The sequence below is a fragment of the Nanorana parkeri genome, unplaced genomic scaffold (genome assembly GCF_000935625.1).
Source record: "Nanorana parkeri isolate BGI_ZX_2015 unplaced genomic scaffold, ASM93562v1 scaffold1152, whole genome shotgun sequence".
Taxonomy (NCBI): Eukaryota; Metazoa; Chordata; class Amphibia; order Anura; family Dicroglossidae; genus Nanorana; species Nanorana parkeri.
The window spans coordinates 440,526-461,185 of NW_017307420.1; the positions used below are offsets into that span (position 1 = coordinate 440,526).

General features: G+C 43.0%; 1 protein-coding gene across 1 annotated transcript; it reads right to left on the bottom strand.

Moving 5' to 3' along the window:
* Nucleotides 1–5,691: 5,691 nt before the first annotated feature.
* Nucleotides 5,692–20,061, bottom strand: LOC108796684 (granzyme A-like). Its single transcript, XM_018568180.1, has 5 exons — nt 20,010–20,061; nt 17,677–17,830; nt 13,204–13,354; nt 10,568–10,831; nt 5,692–5,844 (listed from the first exon to the last, which is right to left on the bottom strand). The coding sequence occupies exons 1-5, from the start codon at nt 20,059–20,061 to the stop codon at nt 5,692–5,694; spliced, it is 774 nt and encodes a 257-aa protein (XP_018423682.1).
* Between the last annotated feature and the right edge of the window lie 599 nt (nt 20,062–20,660).

Below are 20,660 nucleotides of genomic sequence, written 5' to 3' on the forward strand. Positions count from 1 at the left end.
CACATGGCTTCCAATACCATCTCTATGCCGATGACACTCAAATCTATCTCTCTACTCCGCAACTCTCCCCCTCAGTGTCCTTGCGTGTCACTAATCTACTAACTGACATATCTGTCTGGATGTCGCAACACTTCTTAAAATTAAATCTTTCAAAAACTGAGCTTGTGATATTTCCTCCCACCCGTGCACCTTCCCCAAACTTTTGCCTTGAGATTGTTAACACAACTATCCAGCCCTCCCCCCATGCCAAGGTCCTAGGTGCCATCCTTGACTCGGACCTCACCTTTCTTCCCCACATCCAATCACTATCCAAATCCTACCGCCTTCACCTTCGTAACATCTCCAAAATACGCCCCTTCCTCACCAAAGAAACCGCAAAATTACTCATCCACTCCCTTGTTATCTCTCGTTTGGACTATTGCAACTCCCTCCTCATTGGCCTTTCACTACACAGGATATCCCCCCTTCAGTCTATCATGAACGCAGCTGCTAGACTCATTCACCTAACCAACCGCTCAGTGTCTGCAACCCCCCTCTGTCAATCCCTGCACTGGCTTCCTATAGCCCAAAGGATAAAATTCAAAATATTAACAACCACGTACAAAGCCATCCACAACTCTGCTCACGGCTATATCTCCAACCTGGTCTCAAAGTATTACCCTAACCGTCCCCTCCGCTCTTCACAAGACCTCCTGCTTTCCAGCTCCCTCATCAACCCCTCCCATGCTCGCCTCCAGGACTTCACTAGAGTGTCTCCCATCCTATGGAACTCTCTACCTCAACCTGTCCGTCTATCTCCCACACTGACTGCCTTTAGGCGATCCCTTAAGACTCATCTCTTCAGGGAAGCCTATCCCATCTAACCACTCAATCACTTTCTCAAAGAATTCATCCCCACACAGCTCCCTCCTCATGTATCACTTCCCCCTCCCTTTTAGATTGTAAGCCCTCACGGGCAGGGCCCTCCTTACCATCTTGTCTTGAATTGTATTGTGACTGTAATGTCTTCCTTATTTTGTAAAGCGCTGTGCAAACTATTGGCCCTATATAAATCCTGTATAATAATAACAATAAAAAGACTTGGGACTAAAATTTGAGAATTGTGTTTCTCTCATTAACTTCATTAACAAACAATGGACAAGTCAGTGATGTAATCCTTTGCTCCTGACTATGGATGCATCGATACCGATACTAGCATCGCTATTGGTGTCGATATAGAGTATTTGGGCGAGTACTCAAAGTGCCAATTCGGTTGCAAAAGTGGAAATACTTCACCCAGGTTTAAGAGCTAACCCCTTCGATGTTTGTGCTAAATAGAGGTGACCCTGCTATTCCACGGAAACTGGTTAGTGCTATCTTACTATTTCAGTGAGTAATTGCTGTGAAGGTAAAAGCATAAGGTATAATAAGCAGCTTGGTCATGCCAGGAAACCATGGTTCCACATGGAACCACATGCAAGCTTAACCTTGTGCACTATGATCAGGTATAAAATTGTGGGAATCTCATGCCGGAGTTGTATGAAGATATCAGCTGCAATATGACCCCTGGGGCCGGCATAATCATTTTGGGGACTTCCTGCTCTTAGTGCTGCAAACGAATCTTCCACTGGATTGGAAGACTGGGCATACAATCGAGGAGCCTGTGTCAGTGTTATTAGTTTATCTAAGTGTCAGACTTTGAGTCCCCTATAGAGGAGGATACAGTAGAGACAATGTCCCTGGAACTGCTGTGGGGAGACAGTAGGGAAGAAATGGAAGACTGTGGGGATATAGAAGACACGGACACTACTGTCCTGGTGTCTGCCCCTTAGCCCGCAGAGACATTACAAACATCAGCTCCGGCTGTTTTTGCGCTAACACATTGCCACTCCCAAGTCAAAATGGAGGATGTGTCCAGTGATAACCCTAGTGACTACCCTCCATAGACTGCCATTTGTGCTGAGGTTCAGAAAAAGGCTGAAGAAATGTGTCTCATAAGGTCACCAGATTTTGTGGGAACCCTAAAGAGCTAACCAACTAGCTAGAACATCTACAAAGAGTAGTCAGCATGAGAGTCACCCAGTAGTTTTGGTTGCAGTACTCCTATTTGGTGGAGAATTTGATGAAAGAAATTGAATTGCACAGAGCTTAGTGTTGTAGTGGTTCGTGGTTTTGAAACTATCTAGGAGTGCAAAAGCCCTATTGCTCAAAATGACTTTCTTATGTGTACCACGTCAAGTACAACAGCTGCACTTAGGGCTATGATAAGCATACCTATATGGATAGAGTTACTTTGAGCAGACAAAGAGATTCTAATTTCAGCATCACTACTTCGGATAAACAGGGGAAATCGGCCAAACTACCAGCAAATCATTTTCTGTGATTTGTAGCTGCAGAGAAAAAATATTGTTGGCTTCTTGCTTCTCATTCCGGTTGTGTTACTGTGTCCCTGGATCAAAGAAAACGCTTGTGTCTTATTCCTGGTTGACAGTGGTTACAACATGTGTTCATTGATGATTAAAGTGCTGGTCTCTTGTTTCTGGACTGCCATTGGTGAGACTTGAACTGTTCATGATGTTCATAACAGTTTATGGTAAGTGCTCTTGGTCAGTTTAGTATGTGATCAGATGAACCTGTGAGATCTTATGAACTGGGACTTTTCTGCTCCATAGTGTGTAAACAGTTTGTAGTTAGCATGTGTTGTTTGCTGGGACCAATCTTTATTTTTAAACTGCTAACTACGTTTGCCTCACTATTTTTACAGGATCTACCAGTGGTGCATAAAAGCACTTTGTGCTAATGGTATTACACTTTTTCGCCACCAGGTGGGGACTACGTATATGTCAGAGATGGACTTTAAAGATACCACTAGATTTGTCATTGACTTATAATGACTTATAATGCCAATTAAAATGCATTGGAGTGTAATTCTTGTGAAAATGATGCTTTAGAATATGAATCGTGGTATGTTTTTCTGTGTTCTCTTGCAGGGGATAAATCTGGATAATGTTTGCACTTGAGGAAACATTGCATTTATATTGTTAGCACTGTACTGTATATTTCACACTGTTATGAAAAATGCAGTATTACTATTAGGGGGACATTAATGGGGTGTTCTGAAGCATCAAAAAATACCTGTCGCTGCTTGGCCTAGTCACAGTGATCTTTTGTTTTTTGTTATGTGTACCACACTTCTTGTACCTTTCTGGATTTCACATGCAATTTTACAAGCTGTTGTGACACTGTTTTTCTTTCCCTCAGTCAATTTCTTCCCTTTCCAATTGTTAAACATAATACACAACTATCAGAAATTAGAGTATTTTTAGGTTCAGACTTTAAGGACCAAGCCATTTGGAGCAGGGGGAGAGTGAAGGGTCCCTATTTGAGTTTGATGTTCTTTTTGAAGGTGGGGTGTTGCCAGCCTGAGCTTTTTTACAATTTCTGTGCTCTGTAGGTTTCTCCTAAGCTCTGGACACTGATTATTTCTGCCTACTGTCTTTTCATTGTCTCCAGTAGTTAGTGTCAGAGGTAGCAATGTATGGGTTATGCCTATTCATATGCCTTAGTCAATTACTGAGGGTTTTTGTTGAGTGGTGTGAGCTAGGGGAAGGTGATAAATAGTCGGTCAAAACTTCTAGAAGGGTCTTTTCTTCTAGAAAAATTAAGCTACCATCTTTTTTTTTTTTTTTACAGATTCTCTTCTTTCAGAAAATCTGTAATTGTTGTGGGTTGTTTTAAGTAAGTTTTCAAGCCAAAAATGCATGAATAAAAAAATGGAAAAATTGGTCCTGTGGCAGAAACACCGGATTCCCATTTGCCAATATGTTTCATTATTTCAACCAATATGCCCAACCTGGCCATTTCTATTATTCTGTAGTGGGGAAATTATGCTGATGATATTAATAAAATAAATGAATAATTTAAAATGTACAAATCTTTTACCCTCAGAAGGGAGAAGCATCATGTACGCTTGTCAGCAATGGGTATTTTCCAAAACAACTTTAGCAATATGCAAATAGAAAGTCATCAGTGTTTACAGTTGACTTGCTTCATCCTTCACACCCTCACCTGTCTCCTCACCCAATTGTGACCTATGAAGGTACAGCAGGCGGGCAGGCCGGATCAAGACACTACTATGAAGAATCTGTATATTAAAGTGACATTAAACCCTCAGATTTTTTAACATAAAACAATACTGTAATGTGTGCCTTACTGTAATCCATGGTTGCTTCCCTTCTCTTTGCTGCTCTTCCTTTTAAATCTGTATCTGTTCTCATGCTGGGCAGAACTTCTGTTTTGCAGCAGACTGCCTTGTCTCTGAAATGGCTACATGGTGTCTGTGTATAGGTTTGCAACCTGAGCCAGCACTACAGGAAGAGGCACTCAGCTGCAAAGGGAAGCTCTCCCCCAGCATGAGAAGACATGAGGAGTGGGGGGTGGGGGATGGGGGGTGAGTGTTTGAGGCTGTGCCCTAGGCAGCAGTACGCCCTAGGCGGCTGCCTAGTTTGCCTAGTGGAAGCACCGGCCCTGCCTCTATGCTGAGTGCTCCTGTCCATTCATAAACTGTGGATATTGTATGAGTTACTATGTCCAGAATCATGAATGAACAGAAAGTGATCTAGAGCACTTCCTGTGCATTTATAACTGGGGACACAGTAAGCATACTATGTCCTCAGTTATTTTGAAAACACTCAGCGATCAGTCCTGATCGCTGAGTGCTTGTAACACGCTCTCCATCCTGATGGTGGTGCGGCAGGAGAGCTTGGCCTCCTGTGAGAGCTGACAGCTCTCTCATTCTCCTCACTACCCCGCTCAGCATCCTGACAGCTCTCTTCCCCGCACCGCTTGGCCTCCTGGAAGCTTCCCTCCTCCCCGCTGTGTGCTGGCAGCTGGATCCTGTGTGTCCCCTCGGATCCCTGCTGCCTCTGCCGATACAGTTGGGGGAGAGCAGCAGACATTGGAGGGGACACAAACCAGCATCCAGCAGGGAGGAGAGAACCTAGGGATGCACTGAATTTTATGGCCGCATTTCCAGCCGTTATGGTACTATCGGCATTTTGCTCAAAGTACCATTTTCGCCTGAAATATTTTGGCAGACGAAATTTTGGTGGATCTCTAACCAAAATACAGCAAAAAATTCAGCATTCCAACATGTGCTTTGAGAATTCACAATGAATGGCACCTCATGAACGTTCATTACTGCGACACAACAGCATGGACAGGGGCTTAGTAAATAAACCCCATTGACATTAATGCTAGTTTGTTTTAAAGTGGGAAAGGTCTTTTTGTTAGTTTTTTATTGTAATATTTCACTTAATAGAATCCACATTTCTATACTGTATGGGATTTACAGCTCAATGACATTTTTAAACAGTATGACAGTAATAACAATTTAGCTCTGGACTTAAGTAGGGTATGCTTCAAGATGAACCGTACTTAATTCACACAGTGGGTGCCGCTGTCGGCACTCTTCCGCCTGGCATCCCTTAATCAACTGATCGAATGAGCAGGTTAGAAAATTCTCAGTCAAACGAAGCTGTTAGCCAATCAGCTGCTAGCTTAATTCGAGTATTCTGACAGTGGTAGTATTCTGGATGTGGCCAAATACAATGCAAACGGGGGAGGGGGGATCTGTCCATTAACACTCGCAAGCGTTGATGGAGGAATCTGTAAAAAATGTTTCGTTCAGCCTGCATGTATGTATACCCAACTTTAGTCGGTTATTGTTTCAGTTATCCAACGTATGTATTCCTCAGTCAGACGAGTAAAGACAGATGCATCTTTCAATTTTCCACATACACCTTCCCCGAATGAAGTCATCCCTGTAAATTCTCCATTGCAGATTAAGGGACCGCCTGAATCTCCCTGTTAAAACAAAGAAAAAAATAAAACCTTTTCTTATCTTTATTCCTCTTAAGAAACAATGCAACAATTTCTTCACAATTAAAACTAACTGCTAGTGCCATGTTCCTGGTGCCAGCTGCTGACTGCCTTCTGAAATTATTAGCTACATGGCTGCAGGGCTGTCCCTATAATGAGGCAGCGTCTCTTAGGTGGCATCTCTTTGTGTCACATGCGAGGCTGACAAGAAAAGTAGCTTGGCCGCTCTGCTGCACAATGTTTGCGGTCTGCCTGCCACTCCCTTTCCTGCCAGAGCTACCCATTTTGCTAAGAGCTAAGCTTTTAGTAACCTGGGACTCTCTGGCCAGCATCCCACCCAGCAGTGATGTCACTTGTTCCCAGGAGCTAAGCTGGATGCTCTGTTTTGGGGCCCCTCCATCCCCCCCAACCTCAGAGTGTTCCCCACAGGAAACCCCCGCCCAACCTGCACCACCAGCAGCCACCCCCCTGGGGTGCACCACCAGCAGCCACTCACAGTGCGGTCCTGTGCGATGCGATCAGAATAGTGCTTGCAGCATTTTGATCGCACCGGACCACACTGCAGGCACAATGTGCCTTGTCATCCTGTGCGGGCGATCGCATTGCGTTCCATTGACTTCAATGGACCGCCACACCCCCTCCAGCCAGGCACAAAAGTGAGCCGGCCGCAATGCGAGGCAGTGCGTTCTGGCCAGAATCGGACCGGAATGCACTGCTAATGGTGTGAACTAATCCTTAATCTGTTAATAATGTCATACTAGTAGACCTTGAGGAAGCCCATTGGGACACCACCATTGGTATAAACGATCAAATATAATTGTTCTTCCGCAGGGTGAGAGGCGCTGGTAGCATTTGGCTCCTCTCTCAATGTGCCTCCTGCATGTTAATAAACAAGAATATTGGCCAAACATTTTATTCATATATTCATATCTATGAGAGAGCTGGCTAGACAGCAGTGGTAGAGGGCAGTCAGATCATGCTTGCACATATAAGCTGGTCATAAACTAGTAGATAAAAAAATCTAACAGATTCCTCCATCCATGCTGGAGATTTGGGGGATCCCTCCTGCCGGGCTATTGCAGTCTGACAGTGGCTCTTTGACTGCAGTCGCTAGCGGTTCAGTCAACTATTTTTCACCTAACTCTTTCAGATCAAAGGATGGTGGATGGGAGGCTGCTGACAGGTCCAGTTTGATGGGTATTTAATTCTGCATAGTGTACATGCTCTGCAATCAATATTTAACCAGTTGACATCCGCGGTGTTAAACCCCCTTCCCATCCAGGCCATTTTTCAGTATTCAGCGCTGCGGTACTTTAACTGACAGATCATAATAGTTACAATGTTTTGTTCAGTTCTTGCATTGCTGGTACACACACAAATGCTTTGTCTTCTTTTTAAGTCTTTGTTTTTATAAACAGTTAAATAAAATTGAGCACCACAAACACAACTAAAATCAATCACATTATGAATGGAAGCTGAACAGACTGCAAGCACACCACACACTTTACTATCCAATTGTTACTCTAGTCAGTGTGATTAGAATGTTCTGGTCACTAGTGATGGGCCGAACATACCGAGTTCGGTTCGAATTCGAACTCTAGAACATGAAAAAAGTTTGAATTCGAACTCAATGAAAGTCTATGGGACCAGAACTCTGAAAATCAAATGTCCCCATTTTGAAGCCTTATATGCAAGTTATTGGCCATAAAAAGTGTATGGGGATTCGGGTATTGCACTAGGGGACAGGAATCAATGAAAAATAAACTTTTTTTTAAAATACAGTTTTTAAAGGAGCAGTGGTTTTAACAATAAAAATAAAAAAATTCCTTTAAATATCATGCCTGGGGGTCCCCTAAACTGCCTGTGATGTGGTGGATCTGTAAGATGTATAGAACCTGCTGCAGCAAAAAGTGACATTTATCATGAAAAAAATTACATTTATAAAAAAAAAAACTGGCACTCGGTAAGGTGATTTTCCAGTGTTGCCCCTGGAAAAGAACCTTGTCCCTGTGCCAATGGGGACAAGGGCCTCTTCCCCACAACATCACCCAAGTGCCCCCCCTCCTTGTGAATGAGTAAGGGTACCCCTACCCATTCACTAAAGAGTTACATTAAAGTTTTAAAAAAGAGGCCAGACTTTTGAAAAAATCCTTTTAATTGAAAAAAAAAGACATGTTTTTTGACAAGTCTTTTATTTATTTTTTAAACCCCCCAAAAATTAATCCACCAACGTAATCCTAGGGTCAGTTACGACGTCCAGCGTTGATGACTTGACAAAATAAAAAATGTAACAAGAAAAAAATAAATAGAAATAATAATAATAATGAAAAAAAAGCCAGACGCCCGCCAACCCTTCTGCTCGCGACAAACTTCTGTCGTAGAATGGCATTCTGACAGATGCCCACAAAATATAAACAAAATATAAACTCAGGGAGTGGGTGTGACGGCATGGTGATGAGTTTATAAGTTAACTGTGTATGGGTGTTGAGTTATGTTTGAGTGCGTTATGCTGTGTGACCTGGTTATGAAAAGACCATCAGCACCATCCCTCGTTATCTCCCATTGTTCTCTGAGGGAGCTCAGAACAATGACATTCTGGCCAGGCTCCTGCTATGGCTGTCTGGAGCTATTTATCAGGTGGACACCTGTGGTGTTGTGAAGACAGGATTTCTGGGGAGGGGAAGGGGGATGTGATGGGATTATAATCTGATCTCATCACTTGCTGTATAAAAGTTTGTGCAGTTGCTCAATAAATCAGAGTTTGTTTCACCTACACTCGTGTCCCGACCAGTGACTGGGGAAACTGAGAGCTACCGATCAGCGGGTTTCGATATCTCCTGAGGAAGGAAGAAGACAGCGGCGGACATACTCATCCTGAGTACGGGGGTCCGTCACAGTGGGCAACAGTATGGCAGATAAAGTTCAATGTCGATAAATGTAAGGTAATGCACCTTGGAGTTAAAAATAGGCAAATGGACTATACACTTATGGGGGTGCCACTAGGGAAGTCGTAAACGGAGAAGGATTTGGGGGTCATTATAGACCGCAGATTGAATAATAGCTTGCAGTGCCAGGCTGCTGTAAACAAAGCTAGCAGAGTCCTGTCTTGCATTAAGAAGGGAATGTATTGCAGGGACAAGTCTATAATTGTACCACTTTATAGATCACTGGTTCGGCCTCATCTGGAGTACGCGGTCCAGTTTTGGTCACCAACACTCAGAAAAGATGTCCTGAGCTGGAAAAAGTCCAGAGGGGGGCAACCAAACTCATTAAGGGGTTCGAGGACCTGAACTATGAAACAAGGTTGTTAAAATTAAATATGTTCTCTTTGGAGGTTAGAAGATTAAGGGGGGACATGATTTTCTTGTATAAACTGTTCAATGGCGACAGCAACATTATTAACTACCTTCCGTCCATGGCCGTTTGTGAACGGCCGGACGGACGTCTGCTAGGAGCGGGAGGGCATCTTAAGACATCCTGCCCCTCCCCCTTCTCGTGTGCGGCACTCAGCGCGCACACGAGAGGGAAAACTGTAAGCATGTAAACAGCCAGCGATGGCTGTTTACATACAAGCGATCAGGCGTCTCTAGAGACGCCCGATCGCTTGCAGGAGCTGCGGGTGTGCACCGCCCCTCCCTCCTCCCCCCGTACCTTTGTCTGCTCGTCGCCGCTGCTGGTCCGTGATCCAATGTGGCCGGTGCGGCTGGGACCGGCACGAGGTGTATTATTTTAAATGCAGAGGGGTAGTATTGTTTTATGTGTATGGAGGGGGTGCATTATTTTATTTGTGCAGGGGTAGTATCTTTTTATGTGTCGAGTGGCCCCCGGGTTAATTGAGTTTGAGACCCCTGGGTTAAGGTCTGGAACACTCTGCCGCAGGAAGTGATCTCAGCTAAGAGTGTGGAATAATTCAAGAGTTCCTCGGAGACCATAATATACAGGGGTACAGGTACTCCTAAGAGCAAAATCACACATGCACTCATACACAAGCACATACCAGCTCAAACATAAATGCAGACACACAATAGGTTGGACTTGATGGACTTATGTCTTTATTCAACCTCAAATACTATGTAACTATGTAATTGGGTGGAGCTAGCGGTGACAGCTACCTCCGCCCAACTGTTTACGTTTGTATGGCACCTGAGAGGTGAGCCATGATTGGGCAAAGTCATCATTACTTTGCCCAATCATGGCTCTTACAGAGTACTGTGCTGTGATTGGTGAGGTGCAAGGCTTTAGCCAATCAGTGCTCGCAAGGCACTGTGCAGTCAGGGCCGGTGCTGCCACTAGGCAAACTAGGCAGCCGCCTAGGGCACACTGCAGCCTGGGGCGCAGCCTTGACCACTCACTTTCTCATGGCGCCCCCCATCTATTTCAAATTGAAAAAGCCAATAGCAGGCTTGCTATTGCACCCGCCCACTAAGCAGAGGAGCGGAGCTGACACAACTTTCTCTCTCAGGTCTGCTCCTCTGCTCAGTGGGTGGGGTTTCAATAGCCCATCCATACTGGTCACATCTGATCCTCTACAGCTCCATGCGTGTTGCCATCATCAAAAAAACAATTGCAGGAAATCTTATGATCAGATTGTAATGTGTATAAGTATTATAAAAGGAGACCATAGATCAGCAGGGAGAATGCCATGAGTTCCTGGCTATCATATGTGACTTTCCTATTGAAGAGAAAGAGGGAAGAGGTTAAGCCTTACTCCACATGTGTCTTTGCCTCCCGGTCCCACAATAGTGCAAATCACGTTCTCTGTTATATTTGCGCTGTGCTTGCTCCAGTGTTTGGCACATTTATCTCTTTCTAAAACTGTGACATTAACTTCCATCAGATTATCTGCTGCATCAGCATTTTTTGTCTGTCCCCATCCAGCTGTTTCACATGTACTATCTTCTCCAGGGTCCTCAAAAGTGGTTGGTAATTTTAAAAGTTGAACGCCTTTTGTTAGCTTGGCTCTTCTGTTTAACTGAAATAAAAAGAAGCAATATTGCTAAAATACCTAATATACAATGTGACATAGAACACACAACAAAAGCAACATTCTGCATCTTGGGAAAAGTGCCTAGAATAGGATGAAGAATAATAAAAGATGAAATGGGGTCAATGCCATTGGTATTAGAACACTGCATTAGGTAACGGATGGTGGTGGTGAATATCAATGATGGGTCTCTCCCCAGTCATAGAGATACCTGGTTTAACCAGCATTAGTTTCATTTTTTTTAATGGGAAATTTGCAGAGAATGTTCTATTGGATAAGATTTCAGAATCTTTAAAGCAGAGCTCCAGGAAAAAGTATTGATTAGTAAAATTAAAAATTAAAAAACAGCTTTTGCTGCAATGCTCACCTTTAAATCTGGAGTTCCCCATGTATTATTACCTTTCCACCATTAGAAGATCCCAGGCTTGTGGGTTAAATAATGCCCATTCGGTCCACTTCCCATGAGCCCAGCCTGTCATGGCTTTTTAAAAATTAATTGGTATTTATATAGCACCACCAATTTATGCAGCACTTTACACAGTGGACATTCACATCAGTTCCTGCCCTCAAGGAGCTTACAAAGTAAGGTCCCTGTCTCCCATGTGTACAAACGAGAGAAAATTTAGACAGGAGCCAATCTACCAGCATGTCTTTGCAGTGTGGGTGGAAACCGGAGCACCCAGAGGAAACCCACACAAGCACAGGGAGAACATGCAAACTCCTTGTAGATAGTGACCTGGCCGGGATTCAAACCAGGGACCCCCCAGTGCTGCAAGAAGCGCTAACCACTACTAGTGATGGTCCGAACACACCTGAGTTCGGTTCGAGTTCGAACATTAGAACATGGAAAAAGTTTGAATTCGAACTCAATGAAAGTTTATGGGACCAGAACTCAGAAAGTCAAATGTCCCCATTTTGAAGGCTTATATGCAAGCTATTGGCCATAACAAGGGTGAGGATTCGGGTACTGCCCTGGGGGACATGTATTAATCAAAAAAACACTCTTAAAAAATACAGTTTTTAATAGAGCATAGATTTTAACATTGCTTAAAGTGAAACAATAAAAATGAGAAATTACTTTTAAATATCGTGCCTTGGGGATCATCTTAAACTGCCTGTAAAGTGGCACATCTGTACGATGTATAGAACCTGCTGCAGCAAACATTTTATTTATAAAGAAAAAAAAGCGTGCGGCTCCCCCTCCCAAACAATACCAGACCCTTTAGTTCTGGTGGGAATGTTAGAAGGGACCCCGTTTAAATAAAAATAAAAGAAAAAGCATGGGGTTCCCCCCAAAAGTCATACCTGACCCTTAAGGTCTGATAGGAATTTTAGGAGAGACCCCATTTAAAAGAAAACAAAAGAAAAATTGTGTGAGGTTCCCCCCTCGAAGTCATACCAGGCCCTTAAGGTCTGGTAGGAATTTTAAGGAGGTACCCCTCCTCCCTGCCATACCAGGCCACATGCCCTCAGCACTGGGAGGGTGCTTTTTCAGGGTCACCCCCGGAAAGCACCTTGTCCCCGTGCCGATGGGGACAAGGGCCTCTTCCCCACAAGCCCTGGGACGTTGGTTTTGGGGGTGCGGGCAGGGGGCTTATTCACATCGCATTTAATGGGCACCCAGATGCGGCCCCCTTTCTTGTGTATGAGTAAGGGCTCTACCCATTCACTAAAGGGTTAAATTCAAATTGTAAAAAAGATGCCACACTTACGAAAAAATCCTTTAATTGAAAAACAAAACAAAACCAAAAGACATGTTTTTGACAAGTCTTTTATTTTAAAAAAAATGGATCCACCGACCTAAGGTCAATCACGACGTCCAGCATGTCACACAGACGTCAACGACTCGACGAAATAAGAAAATAAAAAATAAATAGAAATAATTTAAAAAAAACGGACGCCTAACGACTAGTCCGATTGTGACGAACTCCCGCCGCAGAATAGCATTCTGACAGATGCCGCAAAATATAAGCAATTGGTTACATTACTTTACCCAATCATGGCTCTTACAGTGCACTGTACCGTGATTGAGCAAAGTCTTGCACCTGACCTGTGGTCAGGTGCATTGCTTTACCCACTCAGGGATTCACCTCTCTGCGGTGCGCAGTGCCTTGTGAGGCGCTCAGCGGGCGAATAGCCCTCAGAACGCCCTGATACTTTGTGTGTTGGCCGAACACACAAACTACTGATGTTCAAGTCGCACTGCTGTTGGACTCGAACATCAAGCCCATCCCTAACCACTAGGCCACTGTGCTGCCCAATACCTGAGAAGGGGGAGGTTATGTCTGAGGATTTTACTACTGAAGTAGAAATTCTTTCCGCTACAACTAACTTTATAAAGAATATACTTTCAATCTTACTTTCATTAGCCGAAGGTCACCGCTTAAATTTGTCTTGTTAAAATGTGGGTGCTTGATAGATTTTTCCACTCGAAATTCTTGCCACCACTGTTCACTTGGTTTCCTTTCCCTGGAATGAGCTCCAAGAATTATTTTTTTTGTCCATCCAAACCTAAAAGAGAATGAGAAATGTTTGTTCTACTGGTTTGAGTTAAACTAACCGAGACATATGCACGCCAACAGTACATACAGCATGGGACGCTAATTATTTAGAGGAGTTTTCCACTTCCAGACCGAAGCAATAAAACCTGTCCTCCAATTCCTCTGCTGTTGATTGGCAGGGGTCTCCACTACTACTGATCAGCTTCGAGGCTATTACAAGTCTCTATAAATGAATCTAAGTAAGTAAGTTTGCATTACTAAATTATTGATGTACTACAATATATAACTGCAATAATTTGTGACTTTTTATCATTAAAGAGCAGTCCTTAAGTTCCACTGAAGTGACTGTCCCTAGGCCTGAGAGGGGCACCTTGGGATAATGTCATCAGTCTGCTGCTGGCAGCTGGAAGCATTTCCTCAGACTTACATTTCTTGTTGTCAGCTACTTTTGAGTCGCAGCCATCTAAAAATGGTGCTGGGATAGCACTATTTTAAAATGGTGGCAGGAATCAGCTGCTCCTACAGGGGTCAAGGCTGAAATCGCCAGCTGTCTACAAGAGTGGACATCAGCACTAAGCCCAAGAGCTTCTAGGCTTCTACAGATCGCTCCATAAGAGCATGGCATGGAAGTGGATGTTAACACTATGCTTCTACATAATGTTTACATCGGAAGTGTAGTGACCCCACCAAACTCGCTGTCAGTACAGAGCCTCAGATAGAGCTGTTGTATCTCTGTCCCGTTTGTCCACACAGCAGTAGATCACTGCAATAGTGATCAATTGCTGGCTGATTGCAGCCAGCAAAGGATCAGTACTAAAAGTAATCTACTGCTGCACAGCTGCATGGGTGGGATTGGATCAAGTTGAATCCTTCAGCAGCATTGCAGGAACACTGCGAACGTGGAAGTAGTGAGAATTTCCAGATTTAAGTTCCAGTTGTATGGACAGCAGGTGGAGCCACCAACTCTAATAACACATGGCTGCTCCTCTGCTGAAGGAGAGGAGGCATGTGTAGAGGCCTTGGGGGTGCAGGTCACCCCTGAGATAAAAAGGTTTTCTAAACCAAGGAACAAAAATGTAACATGTTGCATTATATTTTTTAAATATTATTTTCACCTGATAATCCTGAAGTGACAGTTCCTGTACAAGGAGTACTATACTGTATCTATAGAGGAGCAGCGTTGTCACCATTGCACAGGACTGCGGAACACCACCCCTCTTTTGGTCTACATAAACAAAGAGGTAGGCGTTTTGCAGTTCATAGAGAACTGGGGACAGTGCTAACTGAAAACAGTCAACAGAGTCAGAGAACACTAATAATGGGTACCCACGGGTACATTTACAACCCCGATTCCAAAAAAGTTGGGACGCTGTGTAAAATCTACATAAAAACAGAATGCAATGATTTGCAAATCGAATAAACCCGTATTGTATTAACAATAGAACATAGAAAACATATCATTGTTTAAACTGAGAAAATGTACAATTTTAAGAAAAAATAAGGTACTCTAGAAATCGATGGTAGAAACACGTCTCACAAAAGTTGGGACAGGGCCATGTTTACCATGGTGTAGCATTACCTCTTCTTTTAACAACACTCTGTAAACGTCTGAGAGCTGAGGAGACCAGTTGATGGTGTTTTGGGACACAACTAATTCACCTCCATACCATCAGAGATGCAGGCTTTTGAACTGAGCGTTGATAACAAGCCGGAAGGTCCCTCTCCTCTTTAGTTCGGAGGACGCAGCGCCCATGGTTGCTAAAAAGAATGTCAAATTTCGATACAGAACAAGTTTTCACTTTGCAACAGACCATTTTAAATGAGCTTTGGCCCAGAGAAGACGGCGGCGTTTCTTGATCATGTTCAGATATGGCTTCTTCTTTGCATGAAAGAGCTTTCACTTGCATTTTCGGATGGCACAGTGAACTGTGTTCACAGACAGATACTTTTTGGAAGTATTCCTGAGCCCATGCAGTGATGTCCATCACACAATCATGCCTGTTTTAAATGCAGTGCCTCTGAGAGCCTGAAGATCACGGGCATCCAATATTATTTCAGTCTTGCCCCTTGCACAGAGATTTCTCCAGATTCTCTGAATCTTTTGATGATATTATGTACTGTAGATGATTATATATTTAAAGTCTTTGCAATTTTACATTTAGGAACTTTATTCTGAAATTGTTTAACAATTTTTAGATGTAGCTTTTCATAGATTGGTGAACCTCTGCCCATCTTTACTTCTGAGGCACACTGACTCTCCGAGATTCTCTCATGCTCTGATTCAATCATGTTACTGACCTGTTGCTAATTAATCTAATTAGTGGCAAAATGTTTTTCCAGCTCTTCCTCGTTAGTACCACTTACTTTGCCAGCTTTTTGTTGCCCTGTCAACTTTTTTGAGACGTGTGGCTGCCATCAATTTCAAAATGACCTTATTTGTTTTCTTAAAATTGTATATTTTCTTAATTTAAACATTTAACATGTTTTCTATTTTCAACTGTGAATAAAATATGGGTTCATGAGATTTGCAAATCATTGCATTCTTTTTTTTATGTAGATTTTACACAGCGTCCCAACTTTTTTGGAATTGGGGTTGTAATTTTAAGTCTTGATGCATGTGCTATTTATTAACAGTTTATAATTTTGTAGGGAATACATTTAGTAGATTTTTTTTAATTTTAAAGTGTGTATTGTGTGTTTTTATTGGAGCATAAGGTGTGGAAAGTGGCTCACACCGGCCCGTTCGGCATTTGTCTTCCGAGCACCGTTCTAACCAGCCGAGAATCGTACGATTCCCGGCTGGTTTTCGAACATGCTGGTTCGACGGAAGACGTGCGACCGTACAGTAGAAACGGTTGCACGTCTCCGTTCACACTGCTCGATTCTCGTACGATCGCGGGATTTCCCGCGATTCTCATACGAGAATCGAGCAGTGTATGGGCACCTTTACAGCGCCCCTCAGTGACCACACCCCTCAGTGGCGAAACCATTTAGTGGCCACAACCCAGTAACCACACCCATTTTCCCCAATATCCGCACCATTTAAAGACTCTTATTTTGTTAAGCCGCAAAGAAAGATATTAAAAAGTATGATAAAAATAAAACTTTTATTCAAAGGTATTAAACTTATTTTTTTTTATAATTTTTTATTTTTTTATTATTTATTTATTTGTTTTTTACTGTTGGGGGGGCTTCGGGGAAATAGTAGGGGTCCAAACAGACCCCTGACATTTCCCTTTTAAAATAGAAAAGAAATTGAGAACATCAAATCCTCCATTTCTTTTTCTGCAGCCTCAGCACTCAACGAATGGAAAGCACAGAGGCTTCCCATTCATTCAGAAACTGCTGATAGTAAATGTTTTACTATCAGCAGTTTCTGAATGGGGAGGAGCCTCTGTACTGAGTGCTTCTCCCCATTGAGGAAATCTTGAATGAACATTTATATCACAGCCTGTTCATTCATAACTGGGGACACATCAGCCGATCTCTCCAGTGTTTGTCCTTCTCACCTGGAGGATCGATAAGTAAGTATCATTGATATTTACCGATCCCCCGATCTGCCACGCACAAAGCCGCTGTCATCCTGAAACTGACAGGATGACAGCGGGTACGATCTCCTCCCCGCTCGGCCATCCTGACAGCTACGGGCGCAGCTTCTCTCCCCCTCACCGCTCATCCATCATGACAGCAGGCAGCGCTCCCTCCTGTGCCCCCCCCGCAGTTTCTCCTCTGAACCCCGATTCCTCAGCCCATACAGGCAGCGGGGATCCGAGAACAGCGGATCAGTGCTGAAGTGTGTGTGTGTGTGTGTGTGTGTGTGTGTGGGGACGAGGGAGCGCTGTCATGTCGGATGGCCAGCAGTGAGGAGGAGAGATGCCGCCCCGAGGACGAGCTGTGTCGGCCGCCTGGCACCTTTGTTGTCATGGCGCCCTGTGCGACCACACAGGTCGCACACCCTTAAGGCCGGCCCTAAGTCCATGCATATAGGTTCAGTCTTCTAGCATGGGTCAGATTGGTCAAATGTTTCCTTTTGACTGTGGGTAACTCGGGTACTGAATGCGTTTCTAACACGGAAGAAGCTACTTGGAAGAGTGGTGAAACTTTACAGAACAAGTCCAACACTACAAAACAAGTCCAACATTGCAGAACATGTCCATATGCATGTGAATAACTAACACAAAATGTACCATGACCTGGGTAAATGAGAGTCTTCACAGACAATATATACAGTCTTGGGTAAATATGGCACTAAAATGGGAAGTATTGCTCTTCATCATATTAAAAGCAGGATTTACCTGTCTCCATGCAGCCAGACATAGTAGATGTACTTACTTATCACAGTGGGCAGCAGTTAACACCCATCTCGGTCTTATTAAACTTCCTCCACATATTATTTCATTATCGTGTCTTTCAAGATTTATGAGAGCCATGTAAGGCCTGGAGTGAGGGGCAGCTTCACGTCCATTTATTATTCTCATCCTGGCACCTATGTAAATTAAGACAAAGGTTTCATTTCATCATCACTTCATCAAGTATATACAGTAGTAAACTACTTCTAAACTTCGTTACAGTAATAAGGAAACATTTGACCAATTTGGCCAGTTCCAATTGGCTAAGAATATTATGTCTTGCTCAAGCACAGGTGTCTTGAAGAGTTAATTTGCAGAGTTGGATATTCCAGGACAATTTGTATTGTTTACCCCCAGAGATAGGCCAGCATTAGGAAAATCTGAACATTGCACCACTTCCCTTTCCAGTTCACCTAATCTTTCAATGATGTATGAGAAAGATTATCAGCAACCAGATTATGTGCAGTCAACACCCATCTAAAGTCTATATGAACCTTAAAGCATGTGTTAACGCATATTTTTAAAGCTCAGCAAAATCAATATTCAGTCAGGCTGGCTCAAAAGTAACATGCGTAGGTCTATTTCAGGGGTTGGGGGGTCCCTGGTTTGAATCCCAGTCACGACACAATCTGCATGGAGTTTGCATGTTCTCCCTGTGCTTGCATTGCTTTCCTCCAGATACTCTGGTTTCCTCCCGGTACTCTGGTTTCCTCCCACATGCCAAAGACATGCTGGTAGGGTAATTAAACTTGCATTAGAGATTGGAACTTTTTTATTGTAAGCTCTTTGAGGGCAGGGACTGATGTGAATGTGTAAACTGTTGGTGCTATAAAAATGCCTATAATAATAATGTTGCTTTTTAACCAATTTAGAATTTTCTTTCACTTTCAGTGATAACGGTCACAGGACAAATGCAGGTGAATCTCCCTAACAGGGTCACAGACAGCAATAAAAACCTGACAGCTGTACTGATCCTTCTCTACTCCATCCAAAACTTTAAAAAAAAGCTTTGGCTTGAGTTGCACTTTAATGATTGAGGTGAATTTTTTTTTGGTGAACAAATACTGGTAAATGGACAGCCACTTGTAAGTCACCCTAGCCATAAGGTATCTACTGTATGTTGGTAAGATATTGTCACATAATATTGACAGTCTAATCAGAAGAGTGGCATTGTATTAAAGGAGAACTATGGGGTCAATGCTTTTCCCCATAGTTCTCCTAAGGGTCACGGGAGGACACAAATTAGTGTCGCGGTTATACTGAGACGCCGCAGCCAGGACGGATCCCGACAATGCTGTCTGGATCCACCCAGCTGCGTGAGTGACAGCTGGCTCTGCCAGTCAGCACTGGAGGATCGGATAGGGCAGGGGGGGATCCCTGCAGGGAGCCGTGAGTGACGGTCACGGCTCTCTGCAGGCACAGGATCGAGAAGTGAGCTAGCCACAGTATGTGTTCGCTCACTTCCCGATCTATTGAGCCGACGTGTGACAGTTTCATTGTCACACGTAGGCTCGAACTATGAGGCTGAGTGATTTTCACTCGCCTCATAATTCTCCTTTTTAAATATGTAATTTCTCAATCTGATCAAATTATTTATGTCAATTTAATTCAAACCTAAAACTAGTTATACCCCAGATGATGCACAGGAAGGCAAATAAAACTTGATGAAGTTTGGCTTACAACTAGAAATATTATATTTATATAATCAGAGGGATCTGTTGGTCTTTCTTTATGGAATTTTTTTTTTCTGATTCTATTTTATGTTTTTTGAGGATAATGAAAGAAAACCCACTGCTAGATATTATAGCACATAGAGAGTAATGTGGAAATGAAAAGATATTCGCAATAGCTTTTAGAGCTCTGCTTCAATGGGATTTTAGAAGCTATATGCAAGTTCCAAAACTAGGAAAATACTGAAAGCAAGGGGTCACCCTTGGAAAAGGTAGAGGGGTTCCAATTGCTGTGGCAGCCTCAGATTAGAACTTGAAGAGTGGGGTGGTCATCAATACTCAGCAAGTGGAGGGGATTCCTAACTCATAGATGAAGCTGGAAACCCCTCTGATACACCAATCTAGAAAGACGATGGTTTTAGACTTGTTCAATAAATGGTCACAGTGGGATATGCTATCTTATAGAAACCAATTGGCCATCATCTATCAGTATTCTAGCTGCTCTGAAATAATGAAAGGTTATAGGTGATTGGTTGTTAGGCATTATTGTACCATTTTGATTGGCCTGTTTTATGATGATAAATATTTTTTACAAAGTTTTTCTTTTTGTTTTGTTTAATATTTCAAATATTTTCATTTCTCTTACCTTCACAGAGAAGGAAGCACAGTGATGTAAGGAACAGACGGAACAGTTCCATGGTTTCATCAGTCCAGATGTGTCCCTTTGTGAAAATGTTATGAACAAGAAGTTTATATAGCTCACAATTCCACTGTAATGCTATCTCAACACACATCTGTTACACAGTGATAAGACCGATTTCCATTAGTGGTGAAATTACTCCTTACTCAACACAATTTTGTCATTGCTCATTTTGTTACATCACCTGACAACATTTCCACAGAACATTACACTTCTGAGATCTGTTGAGTACATTAGATTACTGCTACATCTTTGATTATATGTTAAGTATCCCACAGATGTGTTTGTGTAATTTCTTATTTATACAGGTCATACATGGCTACTAATAGCCACACTCAGCTGGACTTGCTTTTTAATGTTAACGATGTTGTGCAGCCTATCCAAGCAGCTTTTTTTTTAGTTCGGATGAATGTCAGGAACATACCCCAGCATTTATAACCACATGAGCAACTCAGTCACCGTAATCCAGTCACCATGGAATGTTTGAAGGTCAGATGTTGATTGTCCCATGGTGTGAGGTGTGAACATTTGTGATACCATCCTGTTCTAATTACATAATCCAATCTCATAATGCCATTAAGTCACAGACATGAGAAA

Bases quoted from the DNA above. Each gene is read 5' to 3' on its own strand.
- LOC108796684 (XM_018568180.1), bottom strand. From the start codon at position 20,061: ATGGAACTGTTCCGTCTGTTCCTTACATCACTGTGCTTCCTTCTCTGT. The intron at 17,831-20,009 runs GTAAGAGAAATG...TAATTTACATAG, and splicing joins GTGCTTCCTTCTCTGTGAAG to GTGCCAGGATGAGAATAATA. The intron at 10,832-13,203 runs GTAAGATTGAAA...TTTTTATTTCAG, and splicing joins GTGACCTTCGGCTAATGAAA to TTAAACAGAAGAGCCAAGCT.